General features: G+C 40.2%; 1 protein-coding gene across 4 annotated transcripts in view; it reads right to left on the bottom strand.

The window, feature by feature from the left end:
- Window positions 1-945: 945 nt before the first annotated feature.
- The window catches only part of LOC124134712 (von Willebrand factor D and EGF domain-containing protein-like), a 116,534-nt gene continuing 94,619 nt past the window's right edge, over window positions 946-22,860 (bottom strand). Inside the window, exons 19-35 of one of the 4 annotated variants that reach the window (XM_046499751.2) lie at window positions 22,625-22,739; window positions 21,849-22,111; window positions 20,899-21,007; window positions 20,616-20,726; window positions 19,726-19,863; window positions 19,474-19,608; window positions 19,038-19,163; window positions 18,169-18,264; window positions 17,085-17,180; window positions 15,946-16,041; window positions 13,713-13,904; window positions 10,686-10,781; window positions 9,837-9,932; window positions 8,897-8,992; window positions 7,720-7,826; window positions 6,133-6,226; window positions 946-3,445 (exon numbers count right to left, since the gene is read on the bottom strand). In XM_046499751.2, the coding sequence (XP_046355707.2) occupies window positions 3,393-3,445; window positions 6,133-6,226; window positions 7,720-7,826; window positions 8,897-8,992; window positions 9,837-9,932; window positions 10,686-10,781; window positions 13,713-13,904; window positions 15,946-16,041; window positions 17,085-17,180; window positions 18,169-18,264; window positions 19,038-19,163; window positions 19,474-19,608; window positions 19,726-19,863; window positions 20,616-20,726; window positions 20,899-21,007; window positions 21,849-22,111; window positions 22,625-22,739 (2,019 nt within the window). In that variant the 3' untranslated portion in view covers window positions 946-3,392. Of the gene's footprint in view, window positions 3,446-4,322; window positions 4,371-6,132; window positions 6,227-7,719; window positions 7,827-8,896; window positions 8,993-9,836; window positions 9,933-10,685; window positions 10,782-13,712; window positions 13,905-15,945; window positions 16,042-17,084; window positions 17,181-18,168; window positions 18,265-19,037; window positions 19,164-19,473; window positions 19,609-19,725; window positions 19,864-20,615; window positions 20,727-20,898; window positions 21,008-21,848; window positions 22,112-22,624; window positions 22,740-22,860 lie in introns of all 4 variants that reach the window. The other 3 variants (XM_046499752.2, XM_046499753.2, XM_046499754.2) reach the window with 3 other exon arrangements.

Here is a 22,860-nt window from a genome sequence, read left to right as displayed (position 1 = left end):
CATGAGCATCGATCCACGAAATTGGGATCGATAACATGCATCAACCAAGTAAGCGAGCCTGACCACCCGATCCCTTTAGTCGCCGCTTACAACCATCTTCCCGAGGCAAGAGAGTAAACTGACTTTAAAAGTCCAGTTTCCACCCTTGCGGAACTAGGCTGGAATTACTTGGCTCGATCGTAGCGCCACCAGTGGCTATTACCAGTTATGCCCCTTCTAAGCCTATCCTATTGACCAATCAGATTCCACCTCTCGCATCACTTGCGTTTGTTTCACACAAAATGGTGGCGCCGAGTCAGGACTATCTGATCGATAATCAAGATCTATATTGTGATAAAACGGGTCTTATATCGCGAAATGCGTCAAATCACGTGAGCACCTTGATTAAAAACATGTAAAGATTTGGAAAATATTTGCTGACAACGAGTTTGCGGTGAACATGCTTTGCAAACCTTGCAATCGACCGGAATCTGCACGTCAGTTTACGAACCGGATTTCGATTTCGGTGCGCGATTTTGATTGGACTATGCATAGACTCGTTAGTCCCGCCAAAATATAACTCCATAATACCAGCCTAGTTCGGCAAGGGTGGAAACTGGACTTTAATAGACAGTTAACTCTCTTGCCTCGGGAAGATGCTTACAACAAGCATACTCGCCTTTTACGGCAAGCATGGGTTGCTGAAGACCTATTCTACCCTGGATCTTCACGGGTTTGGCTGTAGGTATGTCAGTGTGTGTGTGTGTGTGTGTGTGTGTGTGTGTGTGTGCGTGTGTGCGTGTGCGTGCGTGCGTGCATGGCTCTTTCACCCCACATTTTCTGACTCACACAAAGCGGCGTGAAAGAGACATTTAACAACATCGTAAAACCCAATTCAGTCAATGTTCATCGCCATTGGCATTCATTTGTCTTTTGGTTGCAAGCCGGAAAAAAACTGAGACGGCATCGATAAAGATAAATTTAATCACATATATAAATTAAGGACTTTTTGTCAATTTACAAGTGTGTGAATGCAGATATACACACTGGGTGTCCAGAAATAACGCTTTATTAGACTCCTAATACTTCTAACACAAGTATGTTTTTTAAACAAAGTCATGTAAAACATTGGACAAGGCCTACTTGCGTGTATGCCATTATGCAAATCAGCAGCTTAGCTTGTCATTAATATGTCTAACAAAGTAACATGTATCCGTTTTACCTGACCGTGAAATGGCTTGTAACAGTCTGGAGCAAGGGACAAGGAACAGGACTCAAAATAACTGATATTTACAATCATAAAACTAAGGAAATTAAACATCGATATTTTAGATAAAGTTCTGAACGTTTTGAGCAGATACACTACTGTCCGAAACAAATGTTCTCTAGATTGCTTAGATTAGTGTGTTTTATTGGGATTCATTTTTAAAGGTTGAATTTGATGAAAAGTGCATCAGACAGCTCCAGAGCTAAAAACATAATCTGAGAACAAAAAACAATCTGAGAAGAACTCACAAAATGTTTCTTAGTATGCGATTATTTCAACGTCATCGGTGAGTCTATTTTCAAGCATCAAGATGCACAATATCGGCACTAATAACTAAATTTAATGCATAATTATTATAATTGAATGAGTAATATCATAACGCGAATAAAACACCGCAAATTCCCTGACCGTATACAAAACAAGACATGGAGGCTCACCGTTACGATGTTCAAGTCACATTCTGTTTTTAGCCCTATGCTGAGGTGTCATGACATTCATATCAGAAGCTGGATGAGTGAGTGAGTTGGTTCAGGTCCGACTTAAACAGTGTTTCAGTTATATCACGGCATGCAAGCTTGGACGCAAGCACAGACCGTTGTCGTTTACCCCTTTGGGGAAATAAACGGGCACCGGTAGGGAGCTGACAGACCAACGATCGGGAAGAACATGAGATTCAAACCCACGATCAGCGAGTCCTAACACTTAGAGGACGCAGCTCTGCACAGCGAACACCGTGCCCACTGGGCCAACCAAGCTTCATTGAAGACGATCCACATGGTTGCAGCTAGGGTTGCTGGTACTGTTGTAAAGGCCTGAAGTAGACTATGGACACGTGAACAGGAATGACACAGAAGACAGATGAATGACATTATGATTATGGTACAAAAAGCACTGGAGCATACGCATTTTAATGTCAATATTAGCTGTAAGACTAATAAATGAGGTTACACAGGAAACAATCAAAGAGGTACTAGGCTCCAAAGTGTTTTGCTCATTGCCAGTTTCTTTGAACTAATTGTGCGGTCCTGGTACATCGTCTCCGTGTCATTAGGATATTCCTAAGGGAGTTTGGTTTAATGCCGCATTGAACAGTATTTCAGCTGTATGACAGCGTGCCAGCTTAATGTGAGGGGAAAGTCCGAAATGATGCAGGTCTCAGACATTTACCACTTTTGTGAAACCCACGTGCACGGTAACCAAGAAACATAATCTGATTGGATCTTGAATTCGAACTTGGCACGGACGTCTGAACAGTGAATCGCTGCGTCTTAGACGACAAGAACACCTGTCTCCGGATTGTGATAAACCTTTCAATGACACTAAAGACTACCAGGTGGTACGATCCTAGTGCCACTTCAAGGAATTCGTTTACAACCTGAAAAGGATGGAATGACTGAGCACTGTTAACCTTTACAAGCCTAATGTCTCAAAAGACACCCCAAATAGGACTACATATTTGCTGGACACAGTGTCTCATCCCATATAACAAAGCCGCTTTGAACAGTATTTCACTAGTATCACGATGTACCAGTTCATGATGAAGTAAAGCCCAAAGAGACGCAGATTGTCGAAAACCGATTTTTCGAACCAATCACGGGTACTGTGTTGTAACAAGGGAATATAAATGAGGCGAATCTGAAACTCGAAGGCACGATCCTTGATAGGATCGTCATAAGCGAAAGGGAGGTAACTTTGCATGTGAATTGCGGCGCCGTAGACGACTGGACCACCCGCTCCCTTCTTTTGAATGTACATGCAATATTACGAAACATACAAATAGATTGAAGTTCTTATATACATATTAACAGCGCAAGCATAATGTTCACAGATCTACGTCCTGATAACTAAATACTAACACAGAGGCGACACACTATCTAATACTGTCTGAACATACATGTATAGCACCTTAAGGATTATCAGCAAAAAAGGGGCACTTGAGTTTGGTGCCAAATATACACAGAATCGGAACATGGTTTGTAATTAGCATTAGTACAAGACAGGTCTGGAACGTCGCGTGTCTTTGAAATTAGTAGAACGCCATTTTCAAATGACGCGCCCAAGCAACTTCAACTGCGATTGGTGCTCTGAAGATTTTTCGACCAATGACATGCAAGGTTACTTCATCTTGCTACGTCATCACGTGAGGTTATCTGTAGTAATAGAAGTAGCTAGGCAGGTGCGTTTTTTCTGTCCTCATCCCTGTAAAACAAAAGAATTCATAGCAATATTATGTAGTTACTCATTGACACATACAATTACATACGAAGAGGCCTTACATAGTGAAGTTAAATCTCTGTGTTATACTTCTTATTAATTAATTTAAGATGAATAAAACAATATTAGAAGTAAAGATATATTTTTAGGTTTTATATGTAGGTTTATAATGTAATATACATGAATATATTATTGTATTTCCCATTTAGTACCATGTACAGAAAACCCCGTAGATTTAAATTTTAGTAAAATATATTTGAAAGCTGCGAAAGCATGTTTAGACACATGTACATAGGTAAACTAACCACAGTTCTTGAAACAAAGATTTGCATCATCAAAGATCACAGCACAAAGTGATCTGAATTTATCACAAACATGTTCAAATATCCCAATACACGACATATCTGGGAAAAGAAACCAATTCAATGCCTCCAATTCTAAAGTCAATAGCGTTGTGGCAAGCAGATTAATTGCAAGAGCACACATTCTTTTTCTGTTATAAACTCTCCATTCGACCTTTCGATGATCGAAAACAAATCTGTGATGCTGTGATTGCTCAACGAAGAAAAGAGCAAAACATGAAATCATATGAATAATAAAGATATAAGGCGTATTCTTAAGTACTTGGTTTACGGATCCAATGTTAAAGAAATCACAAATTTGAAATTCATGTTTGTTTCGCTGCGTTTTTTCATTTCTAACCACATGAATTGAATTTTTTATTTTATTCAAAACACCAACACTATAGTTTGAGAACAAAATCCATAATCCAAGTATTAAAAAACTAAACTGTAACTGTAAATTGGAGCAAATAAATTTGAAATTAAGAATCAACGTTAACGTCATCAGCATGCGGCGTTACCACGGCGGTGGTGTTCACTGTGGTGCTGGGGGAAACTTGAGGCGTCCACTGAAACACGGACTGGGACGCCTGAGTGTTTAAACAAGTGTAAATATTGGACAATCTTGGTCAGCGTGACCGGGAAATCTATGGAGAGTTCCCAAAGCTTTAAATACGTGGTAATCTGAGCAATACGCTTAAAGCGACCTTGAAAACCTGTTATTCGATTCAAGGCAAGTCTGAAGTGCAAGATACTTAACACAAACAAAACTGCACGAGACACATATCGGTACGCACACAAAGCAAAGTTATGTCTTAAATGCACACACTTATTTTCATTTATTAAATGAATATTTAATTGTTCTATTAATTTCAGTGATGAGTCGATTTTTCTTCTGACAGCATAATTTTGACACTGAACACATTTTTTAAGCAACGAACATAGACACATTTATTCAAATTTGGCCACGTCATGGAGGGGGTAAATCACATGTGCTATATCGTAGCCTCACAACATACATTAACTAGATCTGAGGTGATCACAAGCGCATACTCCCATCTTAAGCATTGTGTTTTATTTGCATAACGTTTGTTTATTTAACGCCACACAAGATTTACATGTTTTTTATCGCCTCCATGGTCCAGTGGTTAGAGTGTCTGCCTGGAGAGCGTAAGGTCGGTGGTCGTGACTATCAAAACACTACAAGATACTTGTTGTTACCCTGCCTGGCGTTCGGCATTAAGGTAATAAAACAAGAACCTAGTCGCCTCGGAGTCAGTACAATGTGTCTGAGTGGGGTATCCATGTTAAACTTCGACGTGGTATCTCAGTGGGCTAACACTATAAAACCGGCGTAAGTCCGGACTAGTACAAGCAACTAACCACACGTGATTACACGTCGCTATGTAAGTGAAATTAGCTTTAACGAGACGTTAAACCCAATTTCACCTACTTGATTTTCACCTTTTTCTAACTCTTGTAAACTCTTTTAAATTGCTAAGGAAGTAAATGTTTTAGAATTTCCGTATTGGATAAAATCATGACATTCAACCTCTGTGTACCTTAGACACTTAAACGGACTTAATTTCGCAATTAGTGATAGGAGAAAGACGATCTACTCTAACGCATTTTCCATCTGTAACACAAGACACAAGACACAAGACAAAAGCCACGTGCCACATTCACTATACACACATACAAGTACAACATACATGTATATAAAGGATTGTCGGGCAATACATATCCCTGCACACTAGCAACATAAACTTTAATTTGGTGTTGGATGATGTCGAAAATTGCGTCCATCGTCCTTGACCTTTGACGGCGAATAACGTCAACAAAATCATGACTACAAGCTATATCACTTTCGATATTTACTATTTACTGCTCAAGCAACAAAATTAACATCATGAAGGGATATAAATATATAAATATGACGTCAACAAACACATAACACGTAAACAGGATTATGCGTACAAGAGCATTTTACAAAGCATATATACATGTATATAATACCAGCAACACTTTTTCAAAGTGTATATCAAAGGCAAAAACCTTCACCACAACTTTTATCTACCATAGCAGCGGCTATGTATGTGTGTAAGGACTTACCTCAACCATTAGGATATCGCTATCTACATGTGCTTCTATGCCTACTCTCATATCTTGCTATCAGACAGTTATTCGTTGTTATTTGTCCCCATCAATCGGGATTAATCCACTTTCTAAGTTTTCTACATGATGTGGATCAGTTAGAATCAATCTGGACACTATATAAATGACACAAATGGTTTAGAATAGCGACTAGACACTATAGCATTGGCAACTCACGACTCGCCGACTTTGCGCAGTTCTTATCAAGGCATTTCAACATCATTCGTATTTTCACATACGATTTTCCATTATAGGACTCAATCCGCCTGCCCTAGGAGGAAAATTCGGGACATGTAGGGATGTTGTTATGTTATTTAGGAAGGCAATATGTAACATTGGTACATTGGTGAGTCTTTTTATTTCCATTTGATTTAAGTTGGTTAAATGACAAGATCTATATAGACACAGAAACTTATCTTTTGATGTCAATCTAAAATAGAATCTCTTTCGATGTAGTTCCCACAAACTAATGATTGAACGGGAAGACACAGAAAAAACCATAGACAATTAATATTTTGCACTGAATGTAATCTAGACCTTATTGAAGATGAATCACTTCCTGTTAATAGGCTGTAAATATGATAATCTAAAGCGTATATTATCAAGACTCCAAATATCTAGTATACATTTTTTCTATCTATTTATATCTTCAGTTAAGATAGGTATTATCCATTGTCCATGTATATTTATAATTCTATGTCAGTTATAAATTAATTTATATTAAATATCTACAACCTAAATGCTGAATACTATGGGCCTGTGGTCTCAGTTTTGTATGAATAAATTATCTATCTAAGACCTATATATTTATTTACGTCACTGGACATTATTTGCTTGTGCTTGTTCTAGATTTTTCCTTCTCTGTGGAAAGTGATTAGGCTCGTTCTTGATATAAATGAAAAGTAAAATATAGTTAATATACATGTATAGTGCAAATCACTCAAACCGCGCGTCAAACATATTAATATTAATGATTTGAGGTAAATCAATGCTAATTGTATGGGCAATATTTTTCATGACCTGAACAACTCCTTTACATTTGTTTAAATTTAAACAGGATAAAGGTCCCACTTTCGTCAATTACATTCACTAGTAATGTATCTTAACTTTTGGTTTCATTGACCATATAGACCATATCTACCAAGTGGGTCTAACGAACAAGACAGCACAGCTCTCATCACGCAAACAAGAACACAAATGACAACTTGCCTTCTCTGAATCGGCCTTGCAACACGTCCGTTAGGATACAACAAACTGCTACTAATAAACAATTAATGCGAGCAGAAATTAATGCGTACAACGCGACAGGCTTTCACTCTTTAAAATGATGCCTTAAAGTTGAAATTTAATTTGTTTTAGAAGAGGATAGGGCACGTGGACATATCTCGCATTAATATCTGATTTGAAGTCGCGTCTCGCATTAATTTTATGATGCATTTATTTCGTGATTTATAAAATGAGAAAGGTCGGCTGTAACTGATAGTAAATAATTTTTATTATGAAATGTTCCAATGATCTATGACAGGAATCTTTTCTATGCATTACGATCTAAATGTTTATCCGATGACCAAACTTTCGAAGCGATTGGAACATCGTTTGAAGCTGAAATATATTTTCACACATTTGGTATTCAGAAACTTTCATATGATACTGGCAGATTGTGTTTTGGTCGAGCCATCTCTTAGAAAATGTGGCCGTCGGAGTTTGAAAGAGATTATTATGTTTAGATAATTAGGACGCCGTTATCTCAGCATCCTCTCTTACCCATCTTAGTCTCCGCTGACAGAAACGTCCTCTGAAACCCCGTCTACAGCGACATGTCTGCGGGGCAATGCACCGACCCCCGTGACGACATCGGGGCCAACATAACGCTGCAAGCAGAAATCATGAGAGTTATTGAGTTTTTGATTCACGCTCTCTCTCGACCTGTAGGCAATTTCAAAAACTGATTTTACGTAAAAAAACGTTGCGTAATAACGCGTTGCGGTTGCTGGACTACTGACAACAAGATTGCCAATTTCTAATAAAGAAACTCCGTCGAACCTAAGAGCGCCCTATTAAAAATCTCACTCAAACGCATTCAGTTTGAAATGAAAGGTACATTTTTCGAAATTATGTTTGAAATACCTCTATTCTTTTGCAGCAAAGCATTGCAATGGGGAGTGAGTGAGTATGGTTTTACGCCGCTTTTAGCAATATTCCAGCAATATCACGGCGGGGGAAACCAGAAATGGCCTTCACACATTGTGCCCATGTCGGGAATCGAACCCGGGTCTTCGGCGTGACGAGCGAACGCTTTAACCACTAGGCTACCCGACCGCCCCTTGCATTGCAATGGGGTCTATTAGAAATCCCCCCCCAAAAAATCGACAGAGTTGTCTCCCCGGACTACTCTCCACTTCCGGCGCGTATAGTCGAAACGAAACATGGCAGATGTTGACAACGTGACAGTTGTTTATGAATAACAGCCACTTTATTCTTCACATCGACTTTCCAGGTTGCCTTCATTAGGTGGCCAGTATTGACTTAATATGCATACGTGCTTATATGTGTGCAAAAGGTTCGCCTGATGTACAAACATAACAATATTATGACCCTCCTGACTACGACATTTGCTGGCAACAGACCAAAATTCTCCATACCAACATCACTGGAAAAAACGAAACTATTGAAATATATAGAAAGCCAGCCATTCACAGAGACCACTGTCAACTTAGAATTAATAAATATAATTTCTGAATCATTTGCCACAATATTAAGAAAATCCTTCATTATGATGACGGTACACACTCATAAACCACTGAAGTGTAGTGTCACATTTAGGGCAAGAACATTCCTCAGCATATATTACACCTTGTCATATGATGCAAAGCATCAAAGGAGAATTTGACATAAAACCTGCGTTTCCTATATCACATGTCCATTCCACATGCTGACTCACGTTTCTGGCAGCTGGCCCCGGCGTACCCCCGCCTACAGACGCAGATGTCTGGCTTGAAGCACACCCCTCCGTTCTGGCACGACAGATGACACACAGCTGACGAAAGAAGGGATGTTGAAATAATCTGTCAGCCCGTGTAACGAAATGTTCCACATCTTAAAATGATTCCTGATATCTTGACAACATTTCTCATTGTACTGGGTGTGATATTAGAAATTCACATATTGATATCAATCAATGTGTACCTGATATCATCAAACATGTCAACTATATGAACATTTAACTTACTGATATCATTCAGTTACAGATATACACTGATTTATTGACAACCTCCGGTCTACCCGTTTCTGGTATCAAAAATAAAATTGAAGATATCCAAATAAATTTGAAGATATCCCGATATTATTTAATGATATCCTATATTGTTTGATAATGTCGCGATATGTGTTTTATTATTTTAATTTACACGCTACATAATAATTATAATACATTCATGTCATGATATCATTAATTCAATTATTGATATCCTCAATATGCACATATTTCGTAATACCAATATCGGTATCATAAAAAAGATGTTATTCATTGACAAAATGAAACTCATTGAAAGATATCATAAAAAGTACTAACGATATCAATAATTGCACCTTAAATGTGAAAACTCAGCGTCCCCGGTAACCTAGTATGCTTTTGTTACGAGGAGACATAATGAATAAGTGGTTGGCCTCGGCTATACTTCGCTGGGAACGTGTCATCGTACTCTGACAGCGCCGATTGGTGCTCATAACATCAATCACTGGTTTGTTTTTGCTTGTTTCTTTACAGGGCGCCGTCATACAGGCGTATATTGCCGAGTACGACAGCAAACAACAAACAAACATATAATACATAGGATAACGGCTTGCCTTAACGGCGTGCAGCACACACTGTTCAATGTTACCTTTGTCACATCTCCTTCCTGACCATCCTGAGGGACAGGAGCACCGGTCCGGACCCACACACTTCGCTCCGTTCATACACTTAGGGCGACAGGATGCTAGGTAAGGGGAGACAACCGCACACAATCAGTATATGACATCATCTGAGGTGACTTCAAGAACGTTACGTTAACTGGGATGTGGTGGAATGTAATATGAAATAGTGTTAATTGACATGACTTAATTGATGGAATGTCATATGAAATAGCGGTAATTGACATGGTTTAACATGCTTTAGAGGGCTCGCACGAAGAGAATGATGAAGAGCATTGATAGAGAGTGTTAGTTCCAAGCTGAAGATGTACTGCTAATATGCCTCCATCCCAGAGATGTTAGAACAAGATTTAAAGAGTAGAGATACTATCACCTTTACAACAACTGCACAAGAAGAAACAGCAACAACAACACTATAGAACAGGTACGATAGAGCTTGTCAAGCTGAATTTGCAAGAATCGCAGGCGCAGAAAGATATCGGCACACTTCTAGGGCTGATGTGGTCTTCAGAAAAGGGAGCCAACTGTATATGACACAATCTGATTGTGGACAGCACTAATACCACTTTAGATCTAATTCGCCCTTCCATTTTTTTCATCACAAACTTGTGTTCATAAACATTTTAAGATCATTGGTCGAAATGAAACCTACACGGGACTTATAAAGCAGATTTTGATAAAGATTTGTTTATCAAGAATCGCTGGCGCAATGTGATATTCGTTCTAATACCTTTGGCCAATAGGGCGCAAGGGGAGATAACCGAACAAAGTGTTCAAGGTTCGTAAAAATCGCTGGCGCAGTTTGGTAGCAGACCCACCTCGTTCACACCTCTCCCCTGTGTAACCGTATCCACATTTACACACGTTAAACCTTTTACACTTGCCACCATGGAGGCAAGGCGGAATGCAGATGGCTGGGGAAGAGAAATTATTATGACAGATCTTTTTGGTCGTTTATTATTGTATAGACATGGAAATCAACACTTTACTCTGTCAGATTATCGACATAGTTGTTTAAAGAAGGTCTTATTTTGTTTTGTTAACATTTAACTTTGCTCAGTATGGAGTACTGCAAGGATCATGTTCCCCTTTTCGCGTGTTTAAAATCTCAACTTTTGGGAACCGGTTTCAATGTAAAACGTGCTTGATTAAAAAATCTCAGGAACGCTGATTACCCTTACAGTATTCCATAGTTGAGAGATGGAAATTAACATGGAAATATAATTATTGCATCGAAAGATGTCTTAACTAATTTCTTTACACTGATTCACAGTAAATATCAGTATGTTCATACAGCTATCATAAAAGGATAAACCTACATTATATGACTTTATCGCTGAGAATCACATGAATACTACTTTTGGACTTAATAACAAAAAACAATGCATTTCACAAATATGTGATGAAGTAATTAAGATAATTATATTTTAATTTTAATTCATTATACTTTTGTTTTCGAGGACATTTCTGAGCTGCAAGTACCACACTCGTGTATACAATAGGGGAAACGTTCAGGGCCCTGTTCAACAAAGCGATCTTAGCGCTAAGACTATAGTAAATCAGTTACATTTAGTTTTAATTTAGCACAGACATACCCCAGTCACAGCGCTAAGACGGTTTTATAGAGTGGAACCCAGATTTGCATCGGAACACTTCAGGCCCGTAGGAGCAGTTGTTTTTCTGTTTTATTTAATTAACAAATTTTCATAAGGAGAATTTTGCTTAATCTCTCCAATATCTACATACATACTGAGTATTTGCTGCAAAACCGAATTTAGAATCAATATTATCTATGTACATGTTTCTTCGGGTCCCTTCTCGTCTCATAGTACTCCTGACTGTGATCAATATGACCGATATGATCAACTTATGCTATAATAGTTTCAGATGGCAGCCTTTCGGTGTAGAATTGGTACTTGTAGGGGACCGACCATTGGATATTCGAAAGGAGGGAGCTATATCTACGAGGGCTGGTAAAAAAATTCTAAGCCTGACTAACTTTCAACTATGGGCCATAACAAAGTGAACTGTTCAATGTAGTACATTGTTTGAGTAGTTCTTTGCAAGTGTTCTTTGAGGCCGTTTGTATATTAGTGACAGCCAGTTGAATGTGATTGGGGTCCAAATGGACACAGAAATGGAAAAGAACGAGTACCGAGCAGTCATCAAGCTTTTGGCTTTAGAGAAACGTACTCTCAAAGAAGTTCATGACCTCATGTATCAAGTGAATGGGGATAAGTGCCCTAGCTATTCCACTGTTAAACGTCTGGCAGCTATGTTTAAGGCTGGGAGAACAAGCAAGATGATGACCCTTGATCTGGACGTCCCTCAACTTCCATCAATGAAAAAATCAATCAAGGAGATAGCAAAACTTATACTGTCATATAGAAGTATTACCATTGCTGAACTTGAGGAAGACACAGGTCTGAGCCATGGATTCATTTAAACCATTATTCATGAACATTTACAGATGAATAAGATATCTGCCCGTTGGGTGCCAAAGTTCTAAATTCTGATCTTAAGGGGAAAAGAACTGACAATGCCAGAGACAATTTAGAGCTAATTTTGGAGGATTTCGTCAAATTCAAAAAGAGATTAGTAACGGGTGATGAAACATTGGTCTACCACTATGATCCCGAGTCAAAACGTCAATCCATGGAACGGCACCGTTCTACTTCTCCGGCACCAAACAAATTCAAATCTTCAAGATCAGTGAAGTAAGTAAGGGCCACTGTGTTCTGGGATGCAAAGGGTGTGATCCTTATCGATTACTTAGACAGTCAACAGACGATGACCGGGGCCTACTATGCTGATTTGCTTCATTGCCTGAGAGATTCTATCAAAGAAAAACGCCGAGTAATGCTGACTGCTTGAGTTTCAATTCTTCATGACAATGCCTCTTTTCACACCTCCCGACTTGCAAAGGCTGCTGTGCAACAATGTGGGTTCGAAGTGCTTCCTATACCTCCATACTCGCCAGACCGGGCACCAAGTGATTTCCACCTGTTTCCTAAACTGAAAGGGCTATGACGACAACGATGACCTCAAAGCTGCCGTGAATGGGTTTTTCAGGGTGGCTTCAGAAAACGTCTTCCTGACTGGATTTGAACAGCTTCACTATCGATATGAGAAGTGTATTTGAAAAGCAGGGAGTTTATGTTGAAAATAAAATTTTAAAAACTTTCACAATTTATTTTTTTGCTAGGCTTAGAACCTATTATTCCGCCCTGACACGTTTTTATTTAAAACTATGGGCCTGAATCTTTTTTTTCCTTTTTAAAAAAAAATATAAAGCGCCTTACTTTATTTTTTTGTGGTCGGCAATTCTTTTTTCAAGAGTCTGAATCAAAATAACGTTTTCAAAAATTTTCGGGGACAGTTTTTTGGTTTCGTAAAGAATCTCAGAACCCCCACCCCTCCCTTCTCCACACCAAGAATATCAAATGGTCGGTACATAAAGCAGTTTTGTTCGACGTGGGGACCTCGACAAAAGATGGCATTCTTGTACATTTTGACTGAATAGCCGATTTTACTGACACTAAATATTAAATCGAAGATTATCGCGAAATGCCTAATCGTGAGTAAAATATGAACCGAATCGCGTCTACATGTATCGTTGCAACCCCTACCGTATACAAGGTGACGGTCACATGAAATAGCCGGTAGGCCAAGGAACAAACATGGCTGCCTTACAATTTGTGCGCGTACTGATATTTCAGTGCTTTGACTTGCGATCTTAATAAACGTACAAAATCATATTTGTCCCTTGCTCTGGCCAAACAAACGCAGTTCGGGACGCAGACGGCACATAACATGGCAACACATGAACGCTCAAAATCGTATACCTTCCTGACAATAGCGACCGGAATATCCTGGTGGGCATGCGCACTCGTGTGGTCTTATGCACGTGCCTCCGTTAAAACATGGCGGGTAACACATGGGAATTTCACAATATTGTCCCTTCCAGCCCTTCTCACAGCGACATCTCTCAGGCCCAATACAGACTCCGCCATTTTGACAAGGCCTTCGACATGCCACTGCAGAAATCAGAATAGACTTGATGTTCATGTTATACTCCTGGAAAAAAGTTAAGCGCCACCACTTTCTTATTTTCATATGTTTCTACTTTCCATGTACATTTTGAAATCTCTTCATAGGAAATTAATTTAATTTCATAAAATATCTGGGATACAACCGACACCTGATGATAAGCTGGTATAATAAGGATGTATGTTGTTACTGGTAGCACCAATGACTGGGTGCAGCGTTTAATAATAATAATAATAATAATAATGCAAAAAGCAGAAGTAGCATGTGAAAGGGTAGTCAAATATATATTTCCATGCCGGGAATAGTTACATAATATGCCATCGCATAATCTATTTCTGTTTCTCTAATTCAACAGGGGTATGTCACTTTGTAAACAAACACGAAATATTTCGTCAGAAAATAAACAGGATACGATTTTAAAAAAATGCTGTTTTATATTGAAATATGCAGATAGCGGTGCTTAAGTGTTTACCAGGTGCCTGCCAATGCGCCTGTCACGCCAGGCGCTGTCTCACGTGTTAATACTCTATAAGGAGGTATACAGGCTACAGTTTACTATTACACGACAGCCATATTTGTCGACACATGCATGAAGGTATAGGTGTGGCATGATGAAATTGGATAGACACAATATACAGAAAACAGGAGACAAAATCAAATCAAGTCCCACAGCATAGAAGGGAACGCCAGTACTACATCATCGCCATGCCTTCACGGGTATACACTACTGTCCTCCCCTATCTGTGAATACACACGGTCGCTTTGCATTGTAGTACTATTTTCAAACAACGAATCAGGCGGCTGCCTGATTACGGCGAGAGGGAAACCAGTGGGTACTCTGACCAATGAACGCTAAGGTTACATAACAGATATTACTCGTGCTTCTGCTCCACACATTGCTTCAGTGTAAGACAACGGTAGGGTTCGCACAAAATCCATGCGCGGAGTTGGGCTGACTGGACTTCCGCGAGTTGTATGTGACGTCATCTCATTGCTTGACGACTGTAGACACACGTCATTACTACACCCAAAGCGGTCATGTCCACGTGTGATGAGGGCACGTAGTGTATACATACACGTGAAGAAATGACGAGGGTACTACCTTGACCTACTGTAGCAACAAGCATAGGCATGTTTCATGAATGAAAATAATCTTTGTCTGTTATCATTTCATCTTGAAGGTACGTGTTTTCAAGTACAGTTTGATAACCGTTAATTTCTTCCCTACACGATAGCTGCAATGTGAACTCCGATAAAACACCATTTGCGGACTTTGTAATGTTGTAGCAAAGTATTTCAGAATATGCCGTTGCATCCCGCAAATGTGCATGTAGTTTGAAATCAAGGAAACATGTAACATATTATGAGCAAAACGTAAAGATAAAACAACAGAATCAGCAGCTGCAACATAATGAGAAATATTGATACATGAATATCCATGAAATGACAATCCATTTGCTCCTTACCATAGACTCTGAACTGATGAACTTTTGCGCAAGCATAAAAGCTACACAAAAATTCATTTACATTGTCACGATAAAAATACTTTGAAACATGACGTTGAGTCGGCTTCCGGTAATCTGAATGAGTATCCAGACTCGATTATTTACAGACCGCCGACGTATAGCTGGACTATTGCTGTGTGCGGCCCAAAAATAAATTCTATAACAACATAAATACCTCAAAAAGTGGATATAATATACAAAAGACAAATGCTACACTTAAAAGGATTCTTTGAAGTATTGCAACATAAAAAAGCGAATTACAAACATACATATGGATGAAAACGTCATATATTACGAGCGCTTCCAGCAATAACGGCAACGCACTATGGTTATAGGAAATATTCAGACTGAAGTTTGTACTACACATTTGGATCGACTGTTCACCCTTTGCTGCTAATGTAAGGTACGTGGCAGATATATGTGTGACGGAAGTATATATGCCTGTATTCCTAGCGTATTGTACTTGATGATGGTGTCATATTGATGAAGTTCACAAAAAAAAGTAAAAAACTTCAATACTCACATAGTTCACATCTTGGCCCTGTGAAACCGTAGGGACACAGACATCTGTTCCTGGTGTAGCATCGCCCGCCATTCTGACACCCTGGCGTACACACACCTGAAGAAAATACAGAAATGTTGTTTGGATGAACAAATAAATTAAATCTGTTGTTTAACGACCCGTTGTAGAACTGCTAGGCAAAAAATGTGTTGATGGTGGCAAAAAATGAAACAAACATGAAATAGTTATTCGATGATGATGTACTTGATACGGTTATCATAGCCTTGTTTTTAGATCTTAAGTTTGCAGTCTTCCGGCCACCGACCGCCGTGGTATAACAGCGACTGTTTTCAGCCTAATAACGTTTTGATAACGTTTGTAATCTTTTGGTAAAATCCAATTTTCAATTTCACCCAGCCGGGAAAGGGTACTCAATGTGCGAGGTGGATGCAAAAAAAACCCTAGGCCCGCTTGGGTTGTACACTCCCGAGGGAGTTGAGAATGATAACTGAAATGCAAATGGATCTACTGGACGGGGAACAAATAAACCGCATTTGAGCAGATACTAGCACCTGGATATGTGCGGTATATAAATGTATATTATAACAGTATGCTATTTTTACCCGACAGTTTAATATACAATTGACTCTGTGTAAACCGACATCTGAGTACTCCGGCACTCTCTGTTATCCGGCATTTATTTCCTGTCCCGACTAACTTGTTTAAAACATTATAATTTTAACTCTACTCTGTCTATTCCGGACCGAAATTGTTCGGGAAATGAGATGTGCGGAGTAACGAGATCTTGTTTTCGTGGAACATAGTGTTTGTTTGTTTGACTGTTTGTTTGTTTGTTTAACGTCGCACTCAGCAACATTCCAGCTATATGACGGCGGTCTGCAAATAATCGAGTCTGGACCAGACAATCCAGTGATTGACATCATGAGGATCGATCCACGCAATTGGGATACGACGACATGCAGAATCCAAGTCAGCGAGCCTGACAACCCGATCCTGTTAGTTGCCACTTACGACAAGTATAGCCGCCTTTTAGGGCAAGCATGGGTTGCTGAAGACCTATTCGAGCCCGGATCTTCACGGGTCTGGTACATTATTGAGAAACAGATTAATGCTTTGTGTAGTTCTGCGGTTTTACTCACTCTGCTCGCACTGATCCCCGGTGTATCCAGAGAAACACCGACACTTGTTAGGCTCGTAACACACACCCCCATTCCGACAGTAAGGAACACACACAGCTGAAACATAAACTCGAAATAAAGGTTGGAGCATTTGATTTCTAGGGGATTGGGGGTGGTGTTTTTGTTGTTGTTGAAAACAAACACAGCTCATAGTCTAAATACAAAACTCAGCCTCAATAAAAGTCTCGACCGCAATATGACCATCCTGGAGTACTTCGTAAGCAAAGTCATAAACATTGACTTTAAAGACATGAGCCAGCGATTCCTGGCAGGGCCATGTGACGCACTGCGGTGCCTTGTAACATTGGCTCACTAGTGCCCAAAGACATGGATAGTGTTATTGTAAGGTCAGATCTTCCTGGCCATTGTAATACAATACACTAGTTATTTCAGTATAAAAGATAAATCATCGATCTGGTGTCCTGTTAAGTCTTGATCTACACGTTGTAGCTAATGCCTCGTTTGTTTGTTTGTGTAACGCCACATTCGGCAATATTCCAGCTATATGACGTCGGTCTTTAAAAAAAGCGAGTCTGGACCAGAAAACCAGTGATTGACATCCTGAGCATCGATCCACGCAATTGGTATACGATGACATGCATGAACCAAGTCATTGAGCCTGACCAACCGACCATGTTAGTCGCCTCTTACGATAAGCATAGGTTCCTAAAGACCCTGGATCTGGATCTTCACGGGTAGTAATGCCCAATGTGAAACTGAGACATTGTCTCTATATCATTAGGGCAATCATATACTGCTAGATTGATTGGCATTAACTTATCATAGTTATTTTACAAACAAAGCGGCGTTTGAATGATTTGAATTAAATTTGCACTGCCAATTTGCCCGCGTCACGTGCCTCTTTACGATTTTAAGTATAATTAAGGGTATGACGACTGCGTGTACTGAAGCAACAGGCATTGAAGCAGTGATCAGGACACGCATTCAGTCAATCTGGAGTAGTCTCTGGTTTCTGAATCAGTCTGTTGCGTTCATGACTGGAATATTGCTGCGTGCAGCGTTAAACAAGAAACCCTGTACTCACGGAGATGGCACCTCCTCCCGGTGTACCCCGCCGGGCAATCACATCTGTTGGGGCCAACACACATACGGCGTCCTCGACAGGCAGGTTCGCAGATAGCTGGACATAGAGAGGCACAATGGTTGAGAGATATAGAAGGGAACCACCGAAAGGTTATTCAAAGCGCTGCCTAATCCCAAAGCGTCACTTGTTTTTTTCTGCACATAAGTCCAAACTGGTAGTTATAGTGATGTGTAAGATAGAAACAAGAAAGGAGATTCCATGACGTGTTTAAGTTGCATGCAGATTCCAACCTTTGGGAGAGTTAGTGAGTCAATATTTAAAGTCACATCGACACTATTTCAGCCATATATTGACCGTTGGGTATTAAAATAACTCGAAGTCTTTCTTTAAGGTAGCTAAGGTAGAGTGAGGCAGGTCTTTGACATTTATCATTTGTGAAGCCCACGAGAACAGGTATGGTGCTGACAAACCAAAAATTGAAAAAATAAGTTTGACCCTTCAATTTGTATAAAATAATAGGGTCGGATGGGTGAGAAAGAAATAATTCAAATTCACCTTTTTTTATTTGGCAGTTAAGCGATTTAGTGCGTACTTGAGAACAATGCCATACACTGCTTAAAGTACCAGGGAAGCTACGAATAACGTTCATCACAGCTACCTCTCATGGTTGGGTGAGCATTTACGGGTCATTGAGCTTGGGTAATGTATCGGGATCAGGCAGGGCAACAATTTTCGATTCGTTTTCGTAAGTTTGATTATCAGTCTCGGTAAAGATAACAAAAGCTTGAAATTTCTTCTACATTCCTGATTTTAAGGGGTAGGAGGATTCGTTAAGTCCACGTACTAGAAAACTCCGACGCGTGACTTACGTTCACACACACTGCCGTTTCCGCTGTATCCGTTCGGGCATGGGCCGCACGTGTACCCCGGGTAGTAGTCGACCTCCACGCAATCAGCGACGGGGGAACACACCTCCTTGTCGCACGCCAACTCAGCTGTACACCACATGGCAAGGGTTGCATCAATAGTCTTAATATATATTTGTATGGTGCTAATTGTTAATGAAGAGCAAAGGAAAAAAGTCAATAGCGAGTTTGAAAGAAAAATATTTGTCCGAATGTACGAATGTTTAAAGAATATCACCACAGGCAGGTTATTCACAATTCCATCATTCCCTTCATTATCATCATTATCACCATTCTAACCATCATCATCATCATCATCATCATCATCATTATTATTATTATTATTATTATTATTATTATTATTATTATTATTATTATTATTATTATTATTATTATTTACGTGTTCTTCGACAGCTGTTGCCGTCACCACGGAAGAACCGCGGACAGTCTCCACATGAGTAGCCGATATCCGGGGCTCGGTGGTCACTGCATTCGACTCCAGGAAAACAAGGCAGCTCTGCGCATGCGTCCATTTCTGTATCAGGTATCAAATGATTGAAGCATATTTGAAATTACACAATGCAATAATTCACGATGCCGCGTCAAAACGGTTCAACTAGGTCTGTTTTAAAAAAATAACAAAAATACTTACCCCCACACGTCTTCCCGTCCCCAGTGAGGCCCGGGGGACACGGCCCGCACGAGAAGACACTGCCCCTCCCAGAGCAGGACACCCCCGGGAAGCATGGCTCCGTGGCGCAGATATCGTCTATCACATCACAGGAATAACCTGGGAATATGGCAGGAATATAGACTCATCTTCCATGACTAAAACTGGCGAACTGACTCATTTACAATTAATAATCAATGGGAAATAAGTGACTGCACTTGTGTTAATACACGGGTCTGTACTCTATACGTTCCAGAACACTCTTGAAGGCAACCTACGCGCTGGGTTTGGTGTTTCTTGTGAATAATACGGATAGTACTTTTGTAAATGAAGTACTGACAAATCAGGATGTATTCGTATAGACGTGACACTTCGTTGTATGCATTAATCAACATTGGTAATATATTCAACTCCAAAAGAAACGCGAACAGGACGGGCGATATCATAAAACTGAATTGATGTAAAAAAATATTAAATTTCTTTTTAATTATATTCCATTATATTTCACATGATAACATTCAACAACACGCAATAATTGTACAAACTTCCCTGGAAAATGGCTAATACGCGGAACACTCTTTATTATAAGAAGGTCTGAGGCCGTTTTAATTGATTCATTGGACATTGGACATAGGTTCTGTAGTTTTAACAGCGAGTTGCCAATCTCCATAGCCGTCGACCTTACGTTGGCCAACGTTTAACTCAACGTCATTGCCACAGGTCAGATGTGGACACAATACCATCGGAATTGGCAGACCAGGCATTGGAGATGGCTTCTTCTATAGCATGTTACCTTTCCCGCTTTAAAGTCTCAAATAAAACTAAGTGTTTCATTTGTAGTTAATATTTTATATTTACATCAATGCACACACCTTTGTAGCCCGGATCACAGATGCACGTGTAGCTGTTGATCTCGTCGATGCAGTTGCCGTTTAAGCAGGGGTTGGAGGCGCACTCGTTCACATTGATTTGACACCGTTTTCCTAAAAAGATATGACTTATTATACATGTTATTTTGAATGACTACACATAAGGGTAGACGTGATATAAATGGTATTCTTTTGTCGACAACTTACGTCGTTATTTCGCTACGGTAATGGCGTACCGACCTATAACCTTGAACTTGACCCATATTACATCGACCTTGTGACTGACCTGTGTAACCTGGAGGACACACGCAGCTGTAGTCGATGTCCTTGTTCCTGAGGAAGGTGTGGTTGACACAGGCACCGCCGTTGAGGCACTCGCAAGTCAGGACAACCACCTGAAGACAACAACTTCAAGGTATTTATTTCAAGGCGTAATTGATAGAATAATAGGCACCATCTACAAATCTAAATGTGACACGGTCAGGATCCGTAGTCACCATGGCTTCAGGGGGAACTTATCAAACTCAGAGCTGCGTGGCTGACTGTATTGGCTCCCTAACCAGAATGGTTGTTCACACTATCAACCACTAATTTACGTTTTCTTGGCCCGATCAAATTATAGGCAGTCAGGATCTAGCTGGTTCAGAAGAAGGGATACGATGTCACACTCTTAGCCAGGTCCCCAAGTCACAATACGATCTCAGCTCTACGAGTATCACGTCAGTATCACGTCAGTCTAAGCCCTAAGATCATTTTGAAACTGGACAAAGGTCACTCATTGCGGTCATCCGATCCCCACTGACGTCTGTTTTTGTGTTAGGTGTAAGGGATGTATTGTGACCCCGAAACGCCTTGAGAGAACACAGAATGGATAAAAAACAGTCTTTTCATGAGGGGAAAGGTGGCCCACTTGTAGGCGCCGCAAATCGCTTTGCAGAGTTTCGTCCCTTTAGTGTGCTAGAAACCTATGATAGTTCGAATTCCAGATTCGCCCCGATTATGTATCTAGGTTTGTCAACACAAGAGCTCATGGGTTTCACCAAAGTGGTAAATGTCTGACCTGCATAAAAACTTCGGGCTTTACGCCCACATCAAGCAGACAGGCTGTGATATAACCAGAATACAGCTCCAGGCGGTGTAAAACCAAAGTTACTCACTGTTTTATGATATAACAATAAATATCGGTATCTGAGCTGCATGTATATTTGGGAATCGTCTTATGAAAGTCGATGTTACCTCGAGGGAGAACTTCGACGTGCCGTTACAGTTATCGCTTGCTGTAATCTCGAACACCTCCATTGCAGGGCCGCCATCGACTGTGTTTGTTTCTGAACGCCAGTGGAAGTAGCCGTCAGATGTGATGTAAGCATCCCGGCGGTTAATCTTGTACATCACCTTTGACCCCTCGGGATCAGTTGCCTTGACATGCACCCTGGCCTGTTGACCAGCGAATATAACCGTTGGCGTTTCTGGACCTTGGATCTCTGGAGGGTGGTTGTCTGGAATGGTCAAGACATTCTAACTGACAACAGGAAACATTCAGTAAACAGTTGGTCGATCGCGGCATCTGTTGTGACGTTCTTACGGCGTACTGTCCGACTGTCATGATATTATGCACAGTTGGCGACCAGTATGTCGGTCAGTCATAACGTACTGATAGCTGTCCACTCTATCTGATTCGACAGTTGTCGACCAGTATGTACGTCATGACTTATCTTTCATTGGCCACCATTCTGTCTGTCTGTGATGACATACCTATAGTTATCGACGCGTCTGATTATCATGACGTACTTATAGCCGTCGGCCAGTATTTATTTTATGACGTTGGCAACCAGTCACCCTGCCTGTGATGACGTACTTACAGTTGTCGACGCGTCCGACTATTATGACGTATCACCATTATATCAGACTATCTCCTATGTCGTACATGTTAATCCTGCTGTCTAATATGACGTACATTGTAAATGTCCCTGTTCCTGTAGCTGACGATCAGACTGACTGTTTAGACGTACCTATTTTTGGCGACCAGAACGTCTGTCCGAGTCCGACAACACACTGCTGACAGGGGTCGTTGGGGTTGACGTCCATAGCGGAGTGGCACTCGTAGTCAATGAAACACGAATCAGCCTGGTCGAAAGAAATGTTTTTAAAAACAAGGCTTCGAGAATAAATAATGACAAAACATCTTGTGATTATGTACATTATATGAACTAGTACAATGCATCTGTTGGTTTAAATAATGAGGCTC

This window comes from Haliotis rufescens, unplaced genomic scaffold (assembly GCF_023055435.1).
Source record: "Haliotis rufescens isolate VD_foot unplaced genomic scaffold, xgHalRufe1.0.p SCAF_4, whole genome shotgun sequence".
Lineage (NCBI taxonomy): Eukaryota > Metazoa > Mollusca > Gastropoda > Lepetellida > Haliotidae > Haliotis > Haliotis rufescens.
The sequence above is the reverse complement of the archived record's forward strand: the minus strand, read 5'-3'. Positions and strand labels throughout refer to the sequence as shown.